The sequence below is a fragment of the Rhineura floridana genome, chromosome 9, assembly GCF_030035675.1.
Source record: "Rhineura floridana isolate rRhiFlo1 chromosome 9, rRhiFlo1.hap2, whole genome shotgun sequence".
NCBI classification, from domain to species: Eukaryota; Metazoa; Chordata; class Lepidosauria; order Squamata; family Rhineuridae; genus Rhineura; species Rhineura floridana.
Genome location: NC_084488.1, coordinates 20165804 through 20191183, shown reverse-complemented (window position 1 = coordinate 20191183; position 25380 = coordinate 20165804). Strand labels below are relative to the sequence as shown.

At 40.4% G+C, this 25380-nt stretch overlaps 1 protein-coding gene across 5 annotated transcripts in view; it reads left to right on the top strand.

The window, feature by feature from the left end:
* Positions 1-9196, top strand: part of ARAP2 (ArfGAP with RhoGAP domain, ankyrin repeat and PH domain 2) — a 160749-nt gene extending 151553 nt beyond the window's left edge. For 4 of the 5 annotated variants that reach the window (XM_061584048.1, XM_061584049.1, XM_061584051.1 and 1 more), the window contains 2 exons: positions 3950-4084; positions 6278-9196. In XM_061584048.1, coding sequence (XP_061440032.1) covers positions 3950-4084; positions 6278-6607 — 465 coding nt within the window. In that variant the 3' untranslated portion in view covers positions 6608-9196. The remainder of the gene's footprint in view (positions 1-3949; positions 4085-6277) is intronic. The other variant, XM_061584052.1, reaches the window with a different exon arrangement.
* The last annotated feature ends 16184 nt before the right edge of the window (positions 9197-25380 follow it).

Sequence of the window (25380 nt, the reverse complement as noted above, 5' to 3'; positions counted from 1 at the left end):
TTTATTTGTATCCTTTAATCCACGTTCTATGGGGCATAAAGTAGCTAATTCCACCTTATCCCGCTGGTTGCGGGCATGTATTGCCTTAGCTTATGAGTCTCTTCAGCTTCCAGTTCCAGCTAGCATAACAGCTCATTCCACTAGGTCAGCGGCCACTACGGCTGCTTTTGCTACCAACGCTCCTGTTGCTGATATTTGTAGAGCTGCTGTTTGGTCTACCCCACATTCGTTTATAAGGCATTACAAAATAGATTGTTGTGCCTCTGCCGATGCTTCTTTTGGCAGACGAGTGTTGCAACAGGTTCTTAACGATGATTAGGATGTGGGTGGTTCCTCCCTGTTATGGGCTGCTTTGGTACTGTGATGTTCCTATATATTAGTGTATATATGGTAAGTGCTGGTTGTTTAGAGTATACATGGTAAGTAGTGAAAGAGGAGGGGGAGTGAATAGGCAATAGAATGCTTGATGATTGGCTGAATGTTTAAAATGACTGACAGTATAAATGAAAGGATGACAGGTAAATCTGGGTGAATGTGAGGTGGTGAATTGTGGAATCTGGGGGGAGAAGAGAAAGAGTGGATTGCTTGGTGGGGTTTAGAGAGTTGTTTACCAGGAGGGAGATGGAGTTCGGATTAGTATTGAGTAAAACCATATGCTTATGTGCCTTAAGAAGAAATCTTGTTAATCTTGTTAGCTTTGTTATCTGTAATAAATACTTAATTTGGTTTACCAAAGGCCTGATCCTTGGCTGGGGTTTCACAGACCAGAAGGGAGGGTAAGGTAATGACCAAGGCTGAAGGGGAACTGTAACAAATGGTGGCAGCGGTGAAGAGAATAACAATACCAGTATTCAGAGTCTCTGGGAATACTAGTATTGGGACGTTACTGGTGGTTGCCTAGCAGGGGGATCTGTTGAGATCTGTGCTAGGGCGGATAGGTAAACCATAAGAGAGTGCGGTCCGGACTGGTGGAGTCCCTGGTGGTGCCTAGTGACAGGCAGTAGCCACGTGCAGGTAGGAACCTGACAGGGCATTACAAAATAGATCGTTGTGCCTCTGCCGATGCTTCTTTTGGCAGACGAGTGTTGCAACAGGTTCTTAATGATGATTAGGATGTGGGTGGTCCCTCCCTGTTATGGGCTGCTTTGGTACATCCCGCTTGATGGCCGTCCTCCTATGGAAAATGGACCATTGGTCTCACCTGAAGGGTGATTTTCATAGGAGGACGGCCATCACGCCCCTCCCAGTTGGAGGATACCTAGATATTTTTGGGGATTTATTATATACTCTGTTACGCTATTATATTTAGATTTACTAGTGAAGTCAAGACTGCTATTACTGTTATATCGCTAAGTTTAGAGTCATATTATTATGAATATTGCTATTGTTTATGTTATTGCTGGTAGGCCTGTTGGCCTTTTTTCCTGCATTTTTAGATATCTCTCTGGACTCGCTGCAAATGAACTGGAGAGTGGGAGGGGCCTGACGCCCCTAGTCTTGACTTCAGAACATTCTTGCCTTTGGACGATAGGTGGAGCTATAACCTGCTTGATGGCCGTCCTCCTATGAAAATCACCCTTCAGGTGAGACCAATGGTCCAATCACCTTCCCTAAAAAGGGGGTATTTGCAACTGGTCGGTAGTTGTCACAAACTAATGGGTCCAGGGTGGACTTTTTCAGGAGTGGTCGGATCACCATCTCTTTCAAGGCAGCTGGAACCACTCCCTCCCACAATGATGCATTGACCACACCCTGGATCCACTCGGTCAGTCCCGAGTCTATAGTCTATAGTTGTTAGACTCCATTGGGTCCAGTGTGGGCTTTTTAAGAAATGGATGCACCACTGCCTCTTTAAGGGCAGTGGGTATCACACCATTATGCAGAGTTGCATTTACTTCACCTGTGACTCATTCAGTCACCCCACTCCAACTAGTTTTAATAGGCCAGCATCGACAAGGATCTAATGAGCAGGTGGTTGGGCGCACCACTGCAAGCCTTTTGTCCACCAGTGTAGGTGTAAGGTATGTATTTATATATTTGTATTATGTATATACACTCACACTCATTTAAGCAAAAATCTCCCTATTCAATATAAATTGTAACCTACACATTACAACTTTCCTAAATAAAATGTTTCTCATTTTAGATGTTTCTCTAAGTTCATTTCCGATTTCAAAACCACTCTTAGTATTTTGGCCAGGGATACAAATTTAGTCCCCAGTACTAAATTATTTGGAGGGGGGGGCTGGTAATGCTTCCCAGAGTGATTTTGTGGAGATGTCCACCCGATTTGAGATTTCTAGTTTATTTGACTCTATGATCTCTTTGATACACAGTACTTGAGTTCTGCAGCAAAAACAAGATTCACCTTGTATCTGTATCAGTTGTGTTTGGAAGCAGCCAGTCATTTTTTAGATCTACTCTGTGTTGTTCTGATTCACTTCAATATTTGGCTCCAAATCTGATCTGTTAAATCCAAAACTCTATTTTGCTCCCACTTACTATAAAGGGGAATCTAAAAATGGCTACAATGTTTTACCCTTTTTATAAAGGTGAATAAAATGTGCAGGCAAAGGAGCCCCTTTGAAGTGGATTAAATCTGACAAGTTTCAGGCAGATCCATCAAGGAGTTTTCATGCAAGGAACCTTTATTTTATTTTATTTAAATCTGCAACTTTTTAATTTTCTTCCAGAACGGGATGCAAATTGCAGGCATAGCTGCCCCTTCCAAGGGGATGAAGCGTATCTAATTTAGGTGCTGTGGTTCTCTCGTAAGGGCAGACTTTACGATTTTGGGGTGTAAAAACAGAAAACATGGGAGGGGGCAATCAGTTTTAAAACTGAAGACATGAGGTATGTACCCCTGCATAAAAAACTTAGCAGTTAAGACAAATAGGTCTAAGAGCTAACTTGCTAGGTAATTTTACCTTAACTATGAAAACCTGGAAAAGTCAGGTTTTTCACCGCCCCTCCCTTCCTGAGAAAAAGAGAGAGAGAGCACTATGAGTTTCAGTAGTCTATTAGGTAAAAGAGCAATTGGGAAAGAAATAGGCCACTCCAGTAGCCGAACTCAATAGTCTAATGGTTTTTACTGTTTTTATATATGCAGTTGGTTTATCTGTTTTTATTGGATCGTGAAATCATTTCAAGATGCTTCATAAATGTTACTACTACTACTACTACTGCTACTACTTGCTGTTTATGCCTTGCTGCTTATGCCCTGATTTGACAGCCAACATTTGGAGAAGAGGAACCCCTATGTTTAATTTAGCATCCCTGCCCCAAATCACTGTGATTGGAGTACACTAGGATAATAATTCACTGATTAAAACCTAGACATGTCTGTCAAACTAAAAGATCCACCCTTTCCTCTCCACCTCTTCCTCTCTCAAGCAATGGGTGTTTCCTCATTCAGCTGAGTTTTGTTTCTCAGAAAAGGTAGGGTGTGTGGGGGTGGGGGGTGCGTGTACGGGGCCAGCTGTGCATTCAACTTTATGGAGTAACCAAGGCAACTGATCTACTTGGAAGGTGAGGCATTCCCTAATCTATCACAATACACCTTGCTAAGGGCATGCTCTGACTTGAACGACTATTCTGAATTACCCTGGTTTGCCTCATTATTTGAGAGCTGATGCACACACAGAGCAGATGCACACCGCTACCCAGTACACCCTCCCCTGTCTGTCCTATAGTACTTGAAATCAAAGGTAACCATATCACACTGGCTCACTCCACCAGGTTTCTATTATGTTCACTCTATCTCTATATATTCTCCTTTAAAACTAAGCATTCCAACTCCCCCCCATCCCCCGGCTCAAATAAACAGCTATAGATAGTGTGCCTCTCCAAATGGCTCTGGGATATTCTGAAATCTAGTGTTTTAATTTTCCATGTTAAATAGATTGCAGTTTGCAATAATAATGTCTATGACATGACAAATCTTCCACAGCACAGTAATATCTGGCCACCAGATGGGAAGACAAGAAAGCAATCTATTACGAAAAATCCAAGAATTGGTGTCTTGCCTTTAATACCAATCCAGCATGAAAGAAGTATGGCAAAAGCCAAAGTCAACACTTCAGAGGTTGGTTGCTAGCTAGATCTGGTTATCAGCATTTGTTTTACACTTTTTTTGTATATGTAATATTCCTGTGATAATTAGAACAGTAGATATTCCTAATATGTAGACCAGTGTAGTTACACACAGACACCACACTTCAGCCTATATTAAAGTAAGAAATTTAACAGTTAAAAAATGGCATCCATAAACTAAAGGAAAAGAAGTGTAATATGCACACTCTAAATCTATTCCGAATGAAATTATCTCTGTATATTCTGAATTTATGTTATAATAACATGTTGATGCTATATGATACATTTTTGTGAGATTCATGTAACTACACTGGCACTCATAAATAATTATATTTATTTTTCTGTCAAATTATTTTTTATTAAATAAAAATCTAATCTAGGGGGCAAAAATCAATTAGAATTAAATGAAAAATGATTGCACTTCAGTGGCTCTAATAAAATCTATCAAAGAATAATTTTACTTTTTTTTTGTGCCGTATCACTGCTTATTCCCAAAAGAGCAGGGCAGTTCTTAAAATGTATATCTAGACTTGTGCTAAATAGTTGCAATAGTAAATTAAGCCTCATCTGGAACTTAGCAGCCATATTTTTCCATTATAATGCTGTTTGACTTGAAGAAGAAATTGGTTGGAACCATGGCAACGAAGACCGATTCATATTCCAGCAGACATTTAGGGTCTATTGGGATTTGTCTCTTCAACATATGTGTCTTCCAAGATGAATCTTAAGCTCCCACAAGGCGTACAGTTGTGTCATTGGAGTATGAGTATTTAGATCTGTTTCTAGGTGAGATAGGGAGAAAATAAAATTTATAGCTCTAACTTGCCCATCCAACTTGACGAGAAATCACTTCAAGCATATGGGGACACAACAGATGGTTTGTCTATGTGAATATGATTCATTTTTGAGTTATCAGTTTGGGAATACAGGAGAAACTTTTCATACACAATGAATGATGTTGATGATTTTCTATTGACTTTCCAAAGTCTTAATTCTTTTCTTCTGGTTTCTCTGTCTTCTGTTCTCCTTTCTCTGTGTTCCTTCTCACACTCTCCAATCTTCTTTCACCTTTCTACTGTATAAGCCCCAAATTACATCTTGTGTTCCTGTTCCCTGTTATTGAAAGTCCAGTACCCCATGATGTTCATCCTTCTACTGCGTTCAAAATTTGTTTAAAACTTCAGATTTTCACTCTGGCATCTTCAAACTAATTTCTCTTCCCTCTCTTTTGTGTGTTTAGTCTCTCAAATTAAAAGCCTCAGGGACAAGAGATTGTGCCTTTTTATTTTTTTGTACATCATTTAGTTTCTGTAGGCCAGGGGTGGGGATCCTATTGCTCTCCAATTGTTGTTGACTCATCATCATCAACTCTCATCAGCCCCAGCCAGCATGGACAATTGCCAGGGATGATGCGAATTGTAGTCAAACAAAACCTGTAGAGTCACATGTTCTCTATCCCTGCTGTAAGCACTCTAGAAATGCACAATATTAATGACATATGGTCTTCCTTCCCGTTTTGCATCAGAAGAGTGGAGTAGGAAGTAGGATGCAATAGAGATTACTCCGATATTTAACTTACTTATTTGCTTATTTTAAAAAAGTATACCCTACTCTTCATGTCCAAAGGAGTTGTTCAAAGTGGCTTTGGCTTACAAATATAAAAATAATCATAATGTGATCAAGCCCTTAAAGTGCAAATTTGCTTGAGATCAGCTGATAAAGTGTAGGTTAGAAATATATTAAATAAATTAATGAATGAATAAATTATATTAAATAAAAATAAAATAAGCCAAAAAAACCCTAAAACACACAAAAAAGCCAAGAACTCAATATGTTGAGCAGTAGCAGAATCAAAAGCTAGTTTAAAAAGGAATGTTTTCAGTTCCTATGGAACACAAATAAAGAGGAGGATTAACTAATGTCTTGGAATAGGGAGTTCCACATACAGAAATCCACCATAGAGGCAACAGTCTTATGTGTTGTCACCAACCTTGCCTCAGAAGGAATTTAATGGGGGTGGTGATGCAGAAAGCTTTGCTTGTATGAGAGTCAGATTTTCAGATTCTTGTCTGCTTGACAAACCCCTACATTGAAGGCCACAATTACTTGAAAACTAAATGACCAATAGATAATTACACAGGGATGTATTATGTATGCAATTCAATCTCTCCTTATCTTTATTCAGGATTCAAAACTGGAATCTGAAATTGATTTAACTGAAGACAAGAAAGGTTTAAAACAAAAAGTGTCATTGGTAGCACAGTGCTTAGAACGCAAGGAGGAAAGAACCCGAAGCCGTGCACGAAAGCACCGGAGCCTGATCTGTTTGGAGGATACAGGTGATGATGTTGTTGACTTACCCCAAACGCCCTTCAAGGAATCCAAGTCACCCAAGAAAAATGAGAGCAAAGTCAGTCAACCTCATCTGGAATCTGATAAGCAGCTTCCTGCAAATGTTATTCAAGAACTCAGCACTGTTCTGCAGCGGCACAGAGCCTTCCATGAAGAGACTTAGAAATAATTCTCCAGATTTGCACATCAGAGACTTAATTGTTGTCCATGTACAGTGTACAGACTTATAAAATGTATTTATATATGATCTAAAAGAAAATGGGTTCTATCTACTAGTCTCTGGCCCTTCACCATGTGGTTGCAGCAGTAGCTACATCTGTATATTTGCCTTGACTTCGCCCCACAATAGTGATTGCCAGCTTCCTGTGCCTGAAGTGGGAGTGGCAAATCCTCCCTGCCCAGAGTGCTCAGAGCCTAAACTTAATCAGTCATCAGCTGAAAGTGTAAGGGAGGATGACATGAGCATGAAAGGAAACTTCTCAGCTCTTGAGAGGTGGCTCTGCAAATATTTTTTACTACTTGTAGACAAGGACAGAAGATGCATAGGCAATTCTGAGATATGTTTTCCTCCCCTGTATACTCCTCCCGGTGGAGCATTACAGTGGGCTTGAAAACCGTGTTGGTGGTCCCAAAGCTGCCCAAGGGACACCAGTCTGCTATCATTTCTCAACACTGTACAACAAGCCTTCCCTAACATGTTGCCCTTCAGATGTTTTAAATTGCATTTCCCATCAGCTCCACCTAAGCAAGACCATGAAATCATTGACAATTCTGTATAGAGCTGGTAACATAATACTAATCTGAAGAATGAACAGCTTCTTAATATGCCACAAAAATGAAAGCTCTTAATGTACATCTGCCTCTACCTAGGAGATTTGTTTCTTCTCTGATTCAGAACTGTGATCCCCACCTAACTCTTATTGCTATGGTTAGCTCCACAGTTTGTGCAGCAACCAGGATTGCTGCAGATATGCTGGTGTATGCCAAGCATAGTTATGTATGTTGTGTAAAGTGTGGAGCTTCCCCAACCCAAAGTTCAAGGAGAAGATAATGATCTGCATAGGCTGTGCACTTCTGAACACACAAGAGTGCTCTGGATCACTGGCATAGGTTACAAACTTGCCCATAGGCAAGACTGAGCCCATCAAAATCTCTGGAGCATTTTGACTATGAGCCAAGCTACACATGACTTTAATCACATGGGTTGCTCTGGAGTTCATGGCTTTTCTTTCAGAAATTGAAAGAAAGCATATGGAAGCTTCTCCTCCCCATACAAATTGGGAGGCATGTGGGAGACATATCCAGATGGGGACCATAGTGGGGAGTGGGAAGGGCTGATACCTAAACCCCCCATTCACACACACCAGGGTCCTACTCAGGATTCTCCTACCCACCACACTGGCAGTTTGTGAAAGAAAAAGTGCACAGTCAAGCATAAACCACATGATTACATGAAGTTTGGCCCTAAGAATAATTCAAGTCATACATTTAGTACCATTTCCTCCTGTGCTAGATTTTTATGTGCACAGTTTTTTTATTTTACTTTTTACAGCATTAAAAAGTTTACCCCTCCCTCTACTGCCGTCTGAATTGGGATAGCTCATTCTACCTTGTTGGGACACAACAATATCATTCTCACCTCATTCCACTGCATGGGTAGATCAGACCACCATTTTGACAAAGATACTATAGCCACTTTACCCCAAACCTTGAATGTACTGTAGTATATTGAGTTGCTGAATTCTTAAAGAGGATTTATGCCTATTATGTATAATTTTATGCTGCTAAGAAACTGCCAGATAAAGTGATATTGGCCATTGTTTTCTTTTGCAAATCAAAGCTGGGCCATTGTATATTACAGATTTTATAGGCAATTGGAAGGCAGGAGAAAGATGCAAGAGGGGTCATCTTAAGTCTTATTTCTAAATTTATCTGATGTTCATGCCTGCTATGTAAATAAGTGCAGAGAAGCAGTGCTCAAACTCTTCACTGTGGACCACTTGAACATTTTTTGGAGTCTGCAGACAATGTAATAAACTTTTTGTTGTGTTTAAACCAAGTTTTAGAAACATTAACTGGTAAATTTTAGGTGGGAAGTAAAAGTAGTGAGCACTAACATTGTTATGAAAATTATGGGCCCCAGTCTACAAGCTTGCTTGTAATCTAGCCCTACCTAAAACTGCCTCATTCTGTTTCAGGGGGGGAAAGTATATCAAGTGCAGGACCAAGTACAGATATTCTTGAGTGTCCCACAACCTTTCCTCAGAACATCTGGATAGAGTTTGCAGACCACCGTTTGAGGAACTCTGGTATAGAGGCTACACTGATGCTGTGCTGCACCAATTGTGTGGATTGCCTCACTGTCATCACTATTAGATGAGGTTGAAGGTGCATGGGATGAGTGGGGGCATGACAAGGCAAGCCTAGGACTAGCCTGCTTGTGAGCAACTGTGGGTCATTTCAGCCATTCACATACTTAATATGTGGCACTACTGCCTATTTATAAGGGATTTGCAACATAGTTTTCCTTGCAAGGCATAGCAAATTCAATATCTTGTAGCTATGTCAGGGCAAACCTTCCCATGTATCATGTAGGCTATGCTCTTGTATGTCCCAGGGTATGGTCTGAAGGCACATAAGGTCACCACCTTGCTGGATCTAAGTATATCAGTCTATTCTTTGCCTGGATGGGGAACTGTTGGTATCCACATGTACACCATCTTGGGTTCCAGTATAGAGAAAAGGCAGAATATATATATGTAAGGTGGGAAGAATAAAAATATAGCCAAAGGTATGTGATAAGCATTGGCTGAGCTATTTATTTATTTATTTATTTTTAAAACTTATATACCGCCCGACTAGCAATAGCTCTCTGGGCGGTGAACATAGATACAATAAAATACAATATGGTACAAAAAAAAATCATAGTCTAAAATCAAATATCACAGTCTAAAACAGCAAAGGCTCAGAATCAAGTTTCAGACATTACAGTACATTAACAAAAATTAAAATGCCTGGGAATAAAGGAAGGTTTTAACCTGGTGCCGAAAGGATGACAGTGTCGGCACCAGGCGGACCTCCTCAGGGAGACTATTCCACAGTTCGGGGGCCACCACTGAGAAGGCCCTTGATCTTGTCACCACCCTCTGGGCCTCCCTATGAGTCGGAACCCGGAGGAGGGCCTTTGTAGCAGACCGTAGCGTACGAGCCGGTTCATAGCGGGAGAGGCGTTCCGACAGATATCGAGGTCCCGCGCCGTATAAGGCTTTATAGGTTAGTACCAACACTTTGAATTTGGCCCGGAAGCATATTGGGAGCCAGTGCAAGCAGGCCAAGACAGGTGTTATATGGTCAGACCGCTTCGTTCTTGTTAGCAGTCTGGCCGCCGCATTTTGCACCAGCTGTAGCTTCCGAACCGTCTTCAGAGGTAGCCCTACGTAGAGCACATTACAGTAATCCAAATGTGAGGTTACCAGAGCATGTACTACTGATGTAAGGTCCTCCCTACTCAGGTAGGGACGTAGCTGGGCTACCAATCGAAGTTGGTAGAACGCATTCCGTGCCACCGCGGCTACATGAGCCTCGAGTGACGGAAGAGTCTAGAACGACTCCCAGACTACGAACCTGTTCCTTCTGGGGGAGTGTAACCCCATCCAGGACAGGATATGTATCCACCACCAGATTGGAAAATCCATCCACCAACAACATCTCAGTCTTATCAGGATTGAGTCTCAGTTTGTTAGTTCTCATCCAATCCATTGTCGCGTCCAGGCAATGGTTTAGCACATCGACCGCCTCACCTGAAGAAGATGAAAAGGAGAAGTAGAGTTGCGTGTCATCAGCGTACTGGTGACAATGCACTCCAAAACTCCTGATGATCGCACCCAACAGCTTCATATAGATGTTGAAAAGCATGGGAGACAAGACCATTGTGATGCCACAGAGTATCTACAAGAATCCCAACTGCTATGGGGAAATTATCAATATGGTTGGCAAACAGAGCAGCTTCTGTTGGGAAACTATCATATAGGGATAGTTCTGATAGCCAAAAATATCTTACAAAAATGCCTGTCTAATTGTCATCAATCTGTGTTCTAAAATGGCCAAGAATGACAAGTGTACAGACTTGAGAATGCCCTTCTGCACTCAAATGGTAACTCAATGGGCATCTTTCTTTTTTAACCAGATCTCTACAATAGCTGGGGATGAAAGGGGGTTTGGGTACAAAGCCTTTCACTGTTGGCTCTAAACATCTTATATTGCAAAGTACGGCCATGGTACTACTACTGCCATAATTTGTAGCAAGTTTAAAGAGCTAATTATGCCTAGCTTTAGAATGGATGTTACACCACAGCTTCCAAAGGAAAGCTGCACAGGAGGAATGTGGGAATGGATTGCACATTCTCTTTCCAGTTTTCTTTCTCCATTAGATCAGAAAGCATCTTGAACTGAATGTAATGAGACTTCTGCATGCTACGTTTTTTTAAGAAGTATTTTTTTTAAAAAATTATGTGCATATTCTGCAAAACCTTTTTTAAAGTTACAAGGATTTTAGTTGCAATCCAGCATCTCTAGTGCATGCACAAAGCTCTGTCCCATTCTGCCCAATGCAGGAGAATTCTCTATGCACAAAGCTTTCCTTGGAACAAAAGTAATAGATGAGGCAAGCCATTTTCATGGGGAGCTCTGCATGCACATTCAACCCCCACAGAGCTTCAGATTACAGCCATTGGTTATTGTGTTTTTGTCTCTTCCCAACATCTGATTATGTAAAAATAATAATCTACTTATATTTAATTTCTGATAAGCCAACTGTTCTTCTACCATCACTGTTATTTCACATGATGATTAGCAGTGAATCAATTCAGTGTGAAAAATGAAAGCAGGCATTTATATAAACAAAATCTGCATATTGCAGTGGAGTTTGTTGGGAGCAAGGGGCTAGTTATTTTTCCCCACAGATCTTTTTTATTCTTAAGTTTTCAAAAAGATGTTTGCTAGAATATTGCTCTAGTTTAAGAGCATAAAGGGTCTTGTTTATTCCTGTTTTAACTATCATCTGGTTGTTGCATTACCAGATTAAAGTTGTACAGTTTATTAGAGCAGAAAGAGACATTGCTAGATATGTATGCCTGTGCTAAACGAGCCATGCCACATCTTTCTTCACAGTGCTATCTAGATAATAGAATGTGTGACATGATGTCATTGCACTGAATACTCTTCCATTCCAAATTCACTGCTACCACTTGCTCTAGTGAAGATATTTGAATCTAAAATGTGATTATGTACCTTTAGTGTGGTAGCACCTGCCATGTGGAACACTCTTCCCAGTGGCAGCTGGTAAATTCATGTCAGTAGGGCAGTGGAATCCATTCCAGGTTTTAATGTGAACTTTCAAGGAGCTGTCAAAGCACCTTGGCTTCAGCACCCTGGACAGCTTCTTGAAAGTTCGGACTAAAACCCAGCGCAGATTCCACTGCCCCAATGACATGGAGTTACCAACCTATTTTTTCCTATTTTCAACACATCAAAATACTTTTTTCCCCACCCACACTTGCTTAATACCCATATAAGTTTTCATACCAATGCACACAAAAAATCAGAGAGAATCCACAGGTTAAAGTAGAAAATGGGAGTAAAAAATCCAGAAGGCTGGTGGACTTTTTTTGTAAAATGTCATAATTTGTAGAAATTCATTAAAAATCAGAAATGTTTATAGATTACCTGTAATCCTATTAGCTACCTTGCCCCATATTCTGAGCTTCATCTTCTGGAGCTTCAAAATTAAAGAAAATTGCTAATTTTTAATTAATTTAGGAAAATTAACATTGGAGTCTCTGATAGCATGCTGCCTGCAAACAATGAACCAACTGTTCAGTTCTAAAAACCCACCTAACAGCTGTTTTGCTTGGAGCCAATGTAGTCTATTTGCTAAGCAGGGTTAGCTTCCGTTTAAATGTGGATGGAAAACCACATGGATCTGCTGTAGAATAAAAACATAGGGAAATACAAAAAAAATGATATTAATGTTTTCCTTTTGGAAAGGAAATGGGCTTTCCCTCTGCCCAGTGCCCAGCCACCCACCCAATCCCCCCTTTTCCCCTCCCCTTCTCCCCCTCCAAATTCTTCTACGTAATATAGGAAGTGAATCCTTGCCATCGTGCTTATGGTCCTTCATGCGGCTTCCACATGTTTAATTTCTAGATAAGGATCCCTTCCTTAGAGTGAGGTTGTTTGGGTTGGGATTTTGCTGCAGGCTTAAACATCACCTGTAGATTTTGTTCATGTCTGTTTAAATCTGTAACTGAACGTGAGATAAGAGCATATATCCAGTGCAAAATAACCCCATTTTCACAAATGTTCTTGAAAACATTCCAGAGTACTAGCTGTGCTGGTTTGCTACAGCAAACACACAAGCATCTTGGGGGACCTCAAAAACAAGGATTTATTGGACAGAAATCTGACATAAGAAAGTTGCAACTAGGAGCCAGTGGGAAAACATTTCATTCTCCCAGGAAGCTTGGTGGCGGATCTTGCAAGTCCACATTCTCTCATCAAAGAATACTAATTGGATATACTCCAACATGAAATTGTTTAGCTCTCATTTAAAGTCAATGTGATTCTTTTTCTTGTGGAGTAAATTAAGAATAAAGTGTTCTCTCCCACTACTGTATTAATTGCTCATAACCAGGCATTTTAGCATGTGTTTTTTTTTTTAAATGTATTTTTAAATTTGTATATTTGTATATTTGTTTTTAATGTTTTTAATTGTTGTAAACAGCCCAGAGAGCTTCGGCTATGGGGCGGTATACAAATGTAATAATAATAATAATAATAATAATAATAATAGGACTGTGAAAGACCAAGCTAAATTGTGTTTGCAATTTTACAAATTTGTAGACCAGTGCAATATGTCAGAGAGGAGGTCAGGTCTCCTACTCCCCTGGTGCATTCACTCTAGCCACCCAATTTTCCTGCTTTGTAAAGTTTGATAGAAGTATCTGCAGCTATAGGTATGTTCTTAAACTGCAAGGTTGTTTGCCTATTAGTGAATATGTTGTCAGAATCTCAGTAGATAACTCCGAGTTACTTTAGGTATGCCCAAAGATTGGGGTGTTCCCAGTGCAATAGCTAGCCTTTTTAACTGATTCCTGTGATCAGTGAAAAACTCCCTTGATGTACAAAGTTAGTCATGCAGTACTTTGGATTCAGACTGCTGTCTTCACCCAAAAGAACTACTCTTAATTTTTCCAATTTCAATTCTGAACTGAGATTTACTTTATTTTTTTCATAAGTCATTACTGACTTTGTAATTAGTGTTGTTTATGTTAATACAATTTACTACAAATTATGCTTTGCTAACATAGACTATAATGCCTTTTTTCTTTTAAATCTTAGCATTAACTCACCAAGGACTACGATTCTTCATCGAACTATTATGAGTAAATTGAGGTTGGTTCATTCTATGTCTGAATAGGTTTAATGTCTTGTTTTCTTTCCTGTCTTTATTTCCAATATGTGCCAATTAAGAGCTAATCATGCTAGGGTTTGAATAGTTTTACATTTACATATTTCAATTATTGTAAGAAAAAATATTTCAGAATTGTTAATTCAAGTATTTATTATTTGCTTGGCCCAATATTATTGGGAGTCTATATTCTACACCTACTTATTAACAATCCTACTGAACTCTGGGAGCTCAATCCAATTCTACAATGATGAACACCCATGCATTGAGGAATCCCTGCCGGACATGATGACATCTGTTTCCCCCCTCCCCATCAGAACTCAGTGCATGGGACTTTACAGGGAATGGGAAGGCTTCCCTGTTTTCACAGAGCTCTCCTCTCAGTCAGGGAATGCATGCTTCCCTTGACTGAACAAAAAGGAAAGAGCAGACAAGTCAAGAATGATGACGTGGTGTGCCACATAATGAGAAACCTCCACCCCAGGCTTGGTTCATAACTAGCTTCTGCTAAGGACTCTGCTATGACAAAACTGGATCCTCATGCACTTCCAATGAAACGACTGTGAGTGCTATGGGACCTGTCCCTTTACCAAGCCCCATGAGCCCTTCAGCTGCTGCTCTAGAGGGTGGACATCTTTCTTCTCCTCACTTCCTGGTCAGTAAAGGAAGTGACACAGATGAAAAGAATCACAGGAAATGTTGCTTTCCCAGGGTTCCTGACACAACAGGACTCCAGGCAGCATTTATGGTAGGTGGGAGAGAAATATTCTTAAAATATGGGCTGGAAATATCTTGAAAGAGAGAGAGAGAGAGAGAGAGAGAGAGAGAGAGAGAGAGAGAGAGAGTAAAGTTAGCTTCAGTTTTAAGGTAAGCATTACAAGCCACCAAAGTTTGTATACTGATCCAAGGAACGACAAAATTCAGTATTATTTCTAGTGCTGCATCCCTAGAACAGAAGGGCATAATAACCTGTGTTAAATTTTGGCCAACACATTGTCTAACTTTTTTGATTAAGAAAAACTGAATTGCAGACAAACCAAGAAGATGACAAAGAGTCCAAGTTTGTGTCGAAACAATTGTATGGATTCCATGACCTTTCCACCAAGATACTCAAATGTTCAATATTTCAGTAGCAGTATTGGAGGTTTTTCTGTATCAGGATACAGAAAGCATCCCAGACTTTCTGAAAATCACATAAGAAGAAACTAGAGTGACTGACTGGGGTACAGAATTTCTTGTACTTAGTGTTGCATCTGGCATTCCATCATGTCAAAATGTATCTTAGGAGGACTGTTGGGAAGTTATTGAAGTGTCTTTAGAATGGTCAGATGTGTCAGTTACATGTCAATTTCACTTCACTGATAGGGGAGTTTCTTGAAGGAATGAGTTCTGAATAAAACTGGTATGAAATTGACATGCATCTTGTCCCAGATTAAAATGAGATTGACATAAAGCCTTAGGCTCTGTGGCACTTAAACGGGATGTTGGAACTGTCAGTAGGAAAATGAAGAAGGAACATTTTATTATAGACAAAATTGTGCAGTGTCTAGGATAACCCAAGCTAAATAAGGGATTGAATAGGCAGGAGGAATCCATGTTGTGATCCACTTTGAGGGCAGAAAGACAGCACAAGAATTTCAAACAAACAGTACAATCCTATGTATGGGCTCTGACTGCACCACATTGCTGTAGCAAATTCAGCAAATTCTACTGAATAGAGCTCTGCAAGGCATCCCCAATTCAGTTCAGGGCCCAATCTAGCAATCTTGATGAGGGCTTAAAACACTGATTAAACATACAGCTGGGGAGGGGGAGAGATGATGCAGGAGAGACTCTCTGCTTGCATCATCTCCTGCTCTCCCCTTCTCATTGCGTGACCGCATGTTTAATATCACACACACACACACACACACACACACAAACACACACACACTTGACAGCTGTGGATCGCTCCAGGTGAACCCATCCCATTCCAGGGCTGCTTCAACACTACCCAGAAAAGCCCTGAGTTGGCCCAGATCATTCTGGTTTGGGATTTGGCTGGATCAGTTGCACAGCCCTACCATTGATGATTCTTGAGGTTATGGGTTGATCATAGGATCATTGCATTTAAGAGGCCCAGAAGCCCATCTAGTCCAGCTCCTGTTCTTCTGAGATACCTGCATATCAAAGACGTACTGTATCATCAGCAGAGGTTGATACATTCCTCTGTAAACATCTCTTTGCAAATAGCTCAAGATGACTTGTGTGGTCATGATCTGATCCCTCTAACCTTGGTGTGAACTCTTTGTGCTATTGTGGGAATGTTGCTAATTGTATATCCCTATAGCCCTCTGTATTTGCCCAACATCACTAGACTATGCCATGGATATGTACTTACTTTTTCTTTCTGATCCATGCCCTGTAGTGTTTCATGAAGCACTTTATATGGTGGCTCTTTGTTATATTTCTGGCATTTACTGTATGTGTGCCATTGCAGAGTGGGTATGCTCACCCTATGGAGCTATCCACTGCTAGTTTGTATTTCCTCCGCTGTGCATCATTTCAGTAGCACAAGGTGAAACCATTCCAGTGATGGTGAATGAGATCACAACTTATTTTACCCCTCCACTATGCCTCCTGGATGGTCTGTACCCATGTTTCCACCATGTAGGGCTTTACATTGTTAAGCACTATTGGCATGCCTGTGTGACCTCAATCTCTTGTGTTGTTGCAGTGTCAGATCCCCCACTCTTTGTGCTGTGGTGCAGGCCAAGTCACCTCAACCCAAGCCACTTGACCAGTTCACAGTGCCTTGGTTGGCAGACCGGATCAACTCTTTGACCTGAACTGTTCACTTTGGGCCTAGTTCTCATTGAAATAGTAAACCTGAGTTAGGGGCTGTATCACTTCAGACTGTAGGTAGGGCCTCACATGACTGGATGCTGCTCCACTCTGAAACTTCCCTCCACATAGAAAATAGGCATATCAGGGAGAAGGGTTCCCACGTAGATTTCTCCATGACATGCTTGCTTTCTATGTGTAGGACTCTTTTGTTTTGTTTTGTTCTTGGGTGGGAAAGCATTTCATCATGTGAGGCATCAGTGGCAGGCTTCTTTTCTCAGTGAGAATAAAACATTTGTTTCTGTCTATGTACTTTCTAACTTTATGAATTGTAGGTGGTTTTAACCATGTGAAAAGTGTAGGCAAATGACTGATGAATGAGACAGAAAACAACAATTTGGCTCTAGCCGTGTCTGTGTTGTTCACATAAAGGAAATGAGCAAAGTAATTTTGGTTGGGTCTATACTTATGTTCAGGCCCCTGAAGGTTAATATGTAGCACATTAAGCATGTTATAATTGAACTGTAGGGAAACAAATTAAAATTGTAATGAACTCTGTTCCCTTTGGAAGTAAAATTAGGTACATCATTACCAGCACTGGTAGAGTTCTTGATATTATGGTCTAATCAGCACTTAATAGCCCATTCTCTGTGGCTCTAATTTCACATAATTAATGTGCATGAAAAATGAACCATGTAAAGACTTTCCATTTCCATGTTGTGCATTGGATAAGGTAAGGACGCTTCTATTCGTTCCAGGCTCCTGCTTTCCAGGCTTGGGCAAAAAATGGTTGAAAATCCTTTTTTTTTTTTAAACTGGCTTTGATGAAACTCACTTAACAGTGGGAACATCTCTGCAAAATAACTGAGGAATTGAATATCAAAAGAACCCAAATCCTTAATTTTAACAATGTCAGTTTACAATCCATGTAATTATCTTTTGTATTCAAACATCTCTAAACAGTAGTATTTACTTATTTATACAGCATTATAGATACACAAAAAACTATGCAGAGTTTCAGATCCCAGCCAATCAGGAATCACAATTTGGGAGTGAGGGCAAGAAGCATTGACCTCACTAAGAATGTGTCTCTAAAGAATTGGGTTTGGAACTCAGCTTGCTCTGACACCCATTCCAAGAAAAGTCAGTGCTTCTTGCTCTCGTACTGAACTGGCTTTATGATATTACCATACTGGTTATGTGATATTTTCATAAGGGACACTTTTAATGGAGTGAAAATCTTCATGAAAAGTGTCCTCCTCACCACAGCTCTGACCACATTTTTGTTCAGCTTATAAAAGCCCCAATCCAGAGGAAGTTAATCATAAAATCAAATCTGTGACTAACTTATCCTCTTTATTTTAACAGAACTTAATCAATAATATTCTTTTGATTGGGGACACAATGTTTTTCTTATTATCTGTTTGCAAATACCAGCTGAAAGAGAGCAGGCAGACAGCTGGCAGGCAAAGCAGAATATATATTTGATTTAGTAAAACTGTGCTCAAATGGAAACCTGGTAAATAAAGTATTGGACTTGCAGTGGTGAGAATTAGAAGGACGTAGATTTTGAGAAGTGTCAGTCGCCTCACATCATTATGACATCAGATGATTGAGGGATGGGATCTGTTGGCTGATGCTGGTTCCAAAGCATTCAGTCAACCTAACAGGCTGGCATTGATTTGACTTTGTTCTGTATCCACTAGCTGCTGCTTTTAACCAATCCATACCTTTTTTGCCCAGAAAAATATTGGTAATAAAATCAATATTTTAAAAAGAATTATCTATATTTTAAAATGAAATATTGATTAATTATCATTCTTACAATCAATTCTTTAGAGGCAGTTTTTTTTAAGTCTGTTTTCAAAAATAGCAGAAATTCGCTACATTAAAATCTGATCCTCAGCTATGGACGACAAGTGAATCAATGGAACATTAATCCAAATTCGGCAGAATTCTAGCACATCCCTATCCCATGGCAGCTGGGGAAAATAAAGACCTGACCCACTGGGCTAAAATGGGTCTACATACCCTGATGTAAAGGAAGAAAAAACAGAAAGTGAGTTTTCCTTGCTCCTGAAGATCATATAGGGGTTCATAAAGTTTGCTAGGACTACAGTTGCTTCTGTATCAAGAGCAAGCCCCAACTGCAGGATCTTTCCCACTACATATGCTAGCTAGACAGTATGCTACCCCTGCTTCTAGGTTAGGTTCTGCTATTTATCAGGACCATAGAAATTCCACCCTCCTGCATCCAGTCCCTGACTCAGAAAACTTCAAATTATAGAACTATAGTAAAGTTCTATAGTAAAGTTCATAGAATGGCAAATTTCTTGAGAGAGTCATTGGATCAGTGGCTGATGGGTCTCTTGTTTGGTATTCTAAACTCCAAGCTAGTAAGCAGAAAGAATGATCTCTTGCCTACATAGTCCTCTTGATGAGAAATAGAGAGTGGTGTTCCACCACAGCATGTGGTATGATTGTACTTTCTAATGGCATGATCATGGGTTAGGAAAGTAGATTTTTATGCTTTGGCCAACAACCATATATTTGACCAAAGCAGAGAAAATAAATGAATTGCACTGTGCATATTCCTTACCATATCCAGACACATGATATTATGGGTGCTGAGCATACTACCTTGGCAGGAACATGAAAGCAGAATTTACTTCCCTGACTGGAACCTAGCTTTGTGGGCTACCTAGGATTCTGTGTGCTCAGGTCTCAGAGTCCCTGTGATTAGCAGATAGTATGAGGCATCGAGTTGCCCAGGCTTGGTATAAATACTGGGAAAGACGACGACTATGACGACGCCGACGACTACTACTACTAGTAGTAGTAGTAGTAATAATAATAATAATAATTGCTTTATTGAGGGATTCTATACAGGATACACTCAAAAATATTCAATTACAAAATTATATTTTGTAACACACACACACACACTGAACATTGTCTTAAGTATTTGTTGGGTGTTGTCTTTTAATTCAGACCATGTAATTTTTTAATCAAGAATTTTTAAGTATTTAATTTTGTATCTTTTATACTACCACATTGATCTTTTCTCCTGAAAAAGAAATTTTCTCAACTGCCTTTTTTGTGTTTGCCATTTTTCCTGCATCTGTCTTCATTCCTCTCTTGTTTACTCTCATGGCAGCTTGGCCTTCAGCCTTGCCTGATCAACAGTGCAGTAATTTATGTCTCCAGTTCAGGTTTCCTCTATAGCAGGGCTTGGGAATCTGTGGCCCTTCAGATGTTGTTAGACTCCATCAACCCCATCCAACACAGCCAATAATCAGGGATGATAGGAGTAGTTGTCCAATAACATCTGGGGAATTGCAAGCACATTGTTCCTACCATCAGGCTAATATCTCTAGCAACAGACTTCAGGGACACTGGGGTGGAGAACATGCACATTGTACGTCAGCCTTCACCATGCTCACTGGGGCTGATAGGAGGTGTAGTCCAACAATATCTGGAAAGCATCAGGTTGGTAAAGGCTGCTCAAGGGATAAGTATGTGGACCTAGACCCTCATCTAACAGCTCTAACAGTTGTAATTTATTTATGGTTGTAAATTGTTTCTCTTGAGATTTATTTTGTTTTAATGCTTGAATATTGTTAGCAACTGACTAGCTGTTGTTTTCCTTGAAAGCGAGGATAGACGTGTTAAATAAAATAATGATTTTATTTCATTCTTGAAAGTAGCTCATTCACAGTGTTGTTTCCCCCTCCAAAATTCAGAAATGTCTATGTATTATTATTATTATTATTATTATTATTATTAATAATAATAATAATAATAATAATAATAATAATAATAATCTTTAACCACCTTCCCCTCCAAAGAAGAAAGGATTATGATGCTCCATTACAGGAACATTATTGGAAAAGGGCTGTAGCTCAGTGGTAGAGCATCTACCTTGCATGCAGAAGGTCCCACGTTCAGTCCCTGGCATCTCCAGGTATGGCTGGGAGAGAATCCTGCCTGGAACCCTGGAGAGCTGCTGCCAGTCAGTGGAGACAATAGTGAGAGAGAGAGATGAATGGTCTGATTCGGTATAAGGCAGCTTCCTATGTGCCTATGCTTTCATTGTTGGTGTGCTTACAAAGGTGACTCATCAATCAGTGCTCCTTAGAAGTTAGCAACATAGATACTTTCATAGTCAAATAGTACATTTGAGCTTTGGTCTCTTGGTGCATTTAACATTTTGGGTTATTACTTTTTTCTTAGACAAAAATTAGAAAGACAAAAAAAAGATATCTCAAATAGCCTCTTTTGACTGTTGTTAATGGTGAGCAAGGGGGGGGATGAAAGCTAGAACTATTGACAAGTGAAGAGAAGTGTCTCACCATATGGATTGTAATGTTTTAATTATATTCTTCTTTCTTTTTTTTGTGTGGCAACTTTTAGTGGTAATAATTTTTCAACTAATTAAAGACCAGCTGCTACTTAGCAAGCTCGACAACCCAATTAGGAGTCCAGAACCTGGTAAACAACCTTTACTGCCAGCTAGCGAGCTGAATCACCTCCTGTTGCTGGCACGGAAGTTATATTTTTGTAACTATTTTGTAAATTCATGTTGCTGTTGCTTTTCCTGGCTCTGGCAAATGCTTTGCTTTGGAGCCACCTAAAACAATCTGACATCATATTGGCATCAGCTTTTATATAATACTGGAGATCTCTAGTGGTATTCTCTATTTTTAGGTTTTTGAACTAACTCTCAAGTGGCTTTCCTATGGATCTTGATCTCACATCATGGTAAGTCAAGCTATGGCTTACTGAAGGCGTGGAGAACCTTTGGCCCTCCAGATGTTGCTGAACTGCAACTCCCATCATTCCTGGCCATTGGCCATGCTTGCTGGGACTGATGGGAGATGTAGTTCAGCAACATCTGAAGATCCAAAGGCCTCACACACCTGGTTTCCTGGGACCATGCAAACATGGGCTACAGCTCATGGTTAGTAAGGAGAGAGCTTAATTATGATCCCAGGTTCAAATGCCTTGGGGCAGAAGTAAAAAAACAATAACTAGGGAGGAGCAAAGCAACTGCAAGCTTCTCTCTAGGAGCCCACACATTTACATGGACCCTTTTACTTAGCTTGCTACGACACATGAACCTGTGATTTTGACTTGTGCAGCCTCTCTTCCAGTTTTGTAGGAAGATTTTAGCTTGATTTACTGTTGCTTCTTGCAGTGGTTAGTTACTGCAAGTCCTTGTGTACACATGCATAAGGCTACATACAGTATGTACACCCTGGGAACACATGCTGAGACGAAGAGCTGTAGCAAACCCTGGTATTTCTCGGAGGGGGATTATGCAAGAAGACAACAAGCCAGAGTTTAGAGTCTGCCACTATCTGATTTATTACAGAAATAAACAGAATATGTACATGGACAGCATTCAGAGAGAACTGGCAATTATTTGGTGAACTCTATAAAGAAGAGGATGAGGAGGACCAGGTGAGTTGGATCATTTAACACCTATGCCCAGGTCCCCTTCATGGCCCACATGGCAACTACTGTCCTGTCTCAGATGTTACCCAGTCCAATACACTTAACTGGGTGTACACCAGATGTTCAGGAATTTTGTTTATTTGATTATGACATTTATATATCGCTTAATCATTAGCATTTCTAAGCTGTACTATTAGTCAAGAACATTGGCAATCTAAATGGAGTGGTCCTGGATAGGATTGCATTCCTAATAAAGGAGCAGGTACATAGTTTGGGGGTATGCCTTTATCCACGCCTTTTTTTAAAAAAAATCCTCAGGTGATAGAAATTTCTAGAAGTGCCTTTTATTAGCTTTGGGTTAGGCCAGCTACAGCCTTACCTGGATAAGATGGACTTAGCTTCAGTCATCTATGCTTCAGGTACCTCTAGACCAAATTAATGTAATGCACTCTCCATTGGGCTGCCTTTGAAGATAGTCTAGAAGCTTCAACTGATCCAAATTACAACAGCCAGACTTTTGTCTGGTCCTTGCAGGTCAGAGCATTATGTCAACTCCACTAGAATAATAATAATAATAATAATAATAAATTTAATTTCTTTATCGCCTATCTGGCCGATGGCCACTCCAGGCGACTTACAAAATTGTTAAAATACATTTGATAAAATACAGTAATACAATATAAAAAACAACACATCTGCAGCAACAATATTAAAACTGGGCAGGAGGCATTTCAGTTATAACAATTAACCCTCCCCAGATACCCTGAAGGCCTGCTGAAAGAGCCAGGTCTTTAAGGCTTTCTGAAATACATTTAGGGAAGAGGCGTGCCGGAGATCTTGTGGGAGGGAGTTCCAAAGAGTGGGGGCCGCCACTGAGAATGCCCTCTCTCTTGTACCCGCCAATCTGGCTGTTTTTGTTGGCGGGATTGAGAGAAGGCCCTGTGTGGCCGATCTTGTCGGGCGGCATAATTGGTGGCGTTGAAGGCGCTCCGTGAGATAAACTGGGCCGGAACCGTGTAGGGATTTAAAGGTCAATACCAACACCTTGAATTGGGCTCGGAAAACAACTGGTAGCCAGTGTAGGTCGAACAACACTGGTGTGATGTGATCTCGGAGGCGACTATTCGTAAGTAGTCGAGCCGCCGCATTTTGTATCAGTTGTAATTTCCGGACAGTTTTCAAGGGTAACCCCACGTAGAGCGCATTACAGTAGTCCAAACGAGAGGTGACCAGGGCGTGTACCACTAGTGGGAGCTGGTGAACAGGAAGGTAGGGTTGCAGCCTTCGTATGAGGTGTAGTTGGTACCAGGCTGCCCGGCTCACTGCCAAAATCTGAGCCTCCATGGACAGCCTGGAATCAAGCACAACCCCAAGGCTGCGGACCTGGTCCTTTAGGGGTAGACTCACCCCGTTGAACTTCAGGTCAATGTCGCCCAACTTTCTCTTGTCCCCCACAAGCAGTACCTCGGTCTTATCAGGGTTCAACTTCAGCTTGTTCCTTCCCATCCATCCACTCACGGATTCCAGGCACTCGGACAAGGTCTCCACAGCCAACTCTGGTGAAGATTTAAACGAGAGATAGAGCTGAGTGTCATCCGCATATTGATGACACTGCAGCCCAAATCTCCTGATGATTGCCCCCAGCGGCTTCATATAGATGTTAAATAGCATGGGAGAGAGGATAGAGATAGGTTAACACTTGTGCTTGGGAATCTCCTGGTGCATGCTCACCACCACATAACACCTAAATGTGCTTTCTGAAAGGGCAACATCTTTTACTGGAGTCAAAATGAGGTGTTCTCCTGAGTGTGTGCATCTGAGCTGTCCTCTGATGAGAAATGTGCACCCACACCAAATGATGGCAAAAGGGGATCTTTATTAGAAAGAATAATAGGTATTTTTAACAATACACTTGATTAAGGCATGAGCACATTTATTTATTTATTTATGTACAGTAGTTATGGCTTGCTCTTCATTGAATAATTTAAATTCCAGAGTAAGTAACAAAATAATAAAGATAAACAGTGACATCTTGCAAAATTCAGCTGGTCAGCATGAGATATAGGGTATTTTGAATGGCAATGCCCTAACTCTGGAGTGCCTTCTAATCTGAAATTTGTAAGCCTCTCTCTCTCTCTCTCTCTCTCTCTCTCTCTCTGTGTGTGTGTGTGTGTGTGTGTGTTTGTGTCGTTCACCAGAAACTAAAGATGCTTTTATTTCAATGGGCTTTTCATGTGTAACACATAGTTTACTGTTCCGCTGTCAGAGGTAGTATGTCTCTGAATACCACTTGCTGGGAACTACAATTATGGAGCGTGATATTGCACTCAGGTCCTGCTTTAGGGCTTCCTGTAGGCATCTGGTTGCCCAATGTGAGAAGAGAGACAGCTGGACCAGATGGGCCTTTGGTCCGATCCAGCAGGGCTCTCCTTATTGTTCCAAGTTTTAATGTACAGCATCTTTAACTCTGGCTACTACCATGTTCACCAAATCTTCATTTTGCTTCATTTTAAGCATTGATAGTATTTTTGTTGTTGCTTTTAGAAATTGTTTGTTGTACTTGGCTTTTTACTGATTATCTCATAATGTGCTATTGTGATGTTCTTTTCCTCTCTGGGCACTTTTAGTAAAAGATATACAAACACGCACACATTCGTCATCATGTTGTCGCTGTTGTTGCTGTGTTCTGTTGACCTTTTCTCATGAGCTCTCTGATAGATAGCCAATGGCATTTAAAGTAATGACCATGTTGAGTTGCAGAAAAGATATTCTGATTTCTTTTGGAATTGGGCATTTGTGTGATACCAAAAGCTGGTAATAGTGCACATAAAGTAGATATTTTACCAATGTTCAAAACACTTGGCCATGTCCCAGAGCTCTTTAAAGAACAAAAAGAGCTTACACTTCTTTCGGGCTTTACTGCCAATATGTGATTTTCCCACTCCTTTCCCCCCCTAATTAAGCTAGCTTCTTAGATTGTCAACATATGTTTGAAATTGGGTATTAATTGCCCCTGCTTTTTAAAATATAAAATCACGGGGGGGGGGAGAGAGAGAAGCACAATACAGGATGTAATTTAAGTTTAGATTAAAATCTGATTTTTAAAAATTTTGCCTGCAGAAGCTGCCTAAATGCAATTGTTTTCACCAGAGGGCTAGCCTTTGTTAAAGAAATACACTGACCCAATG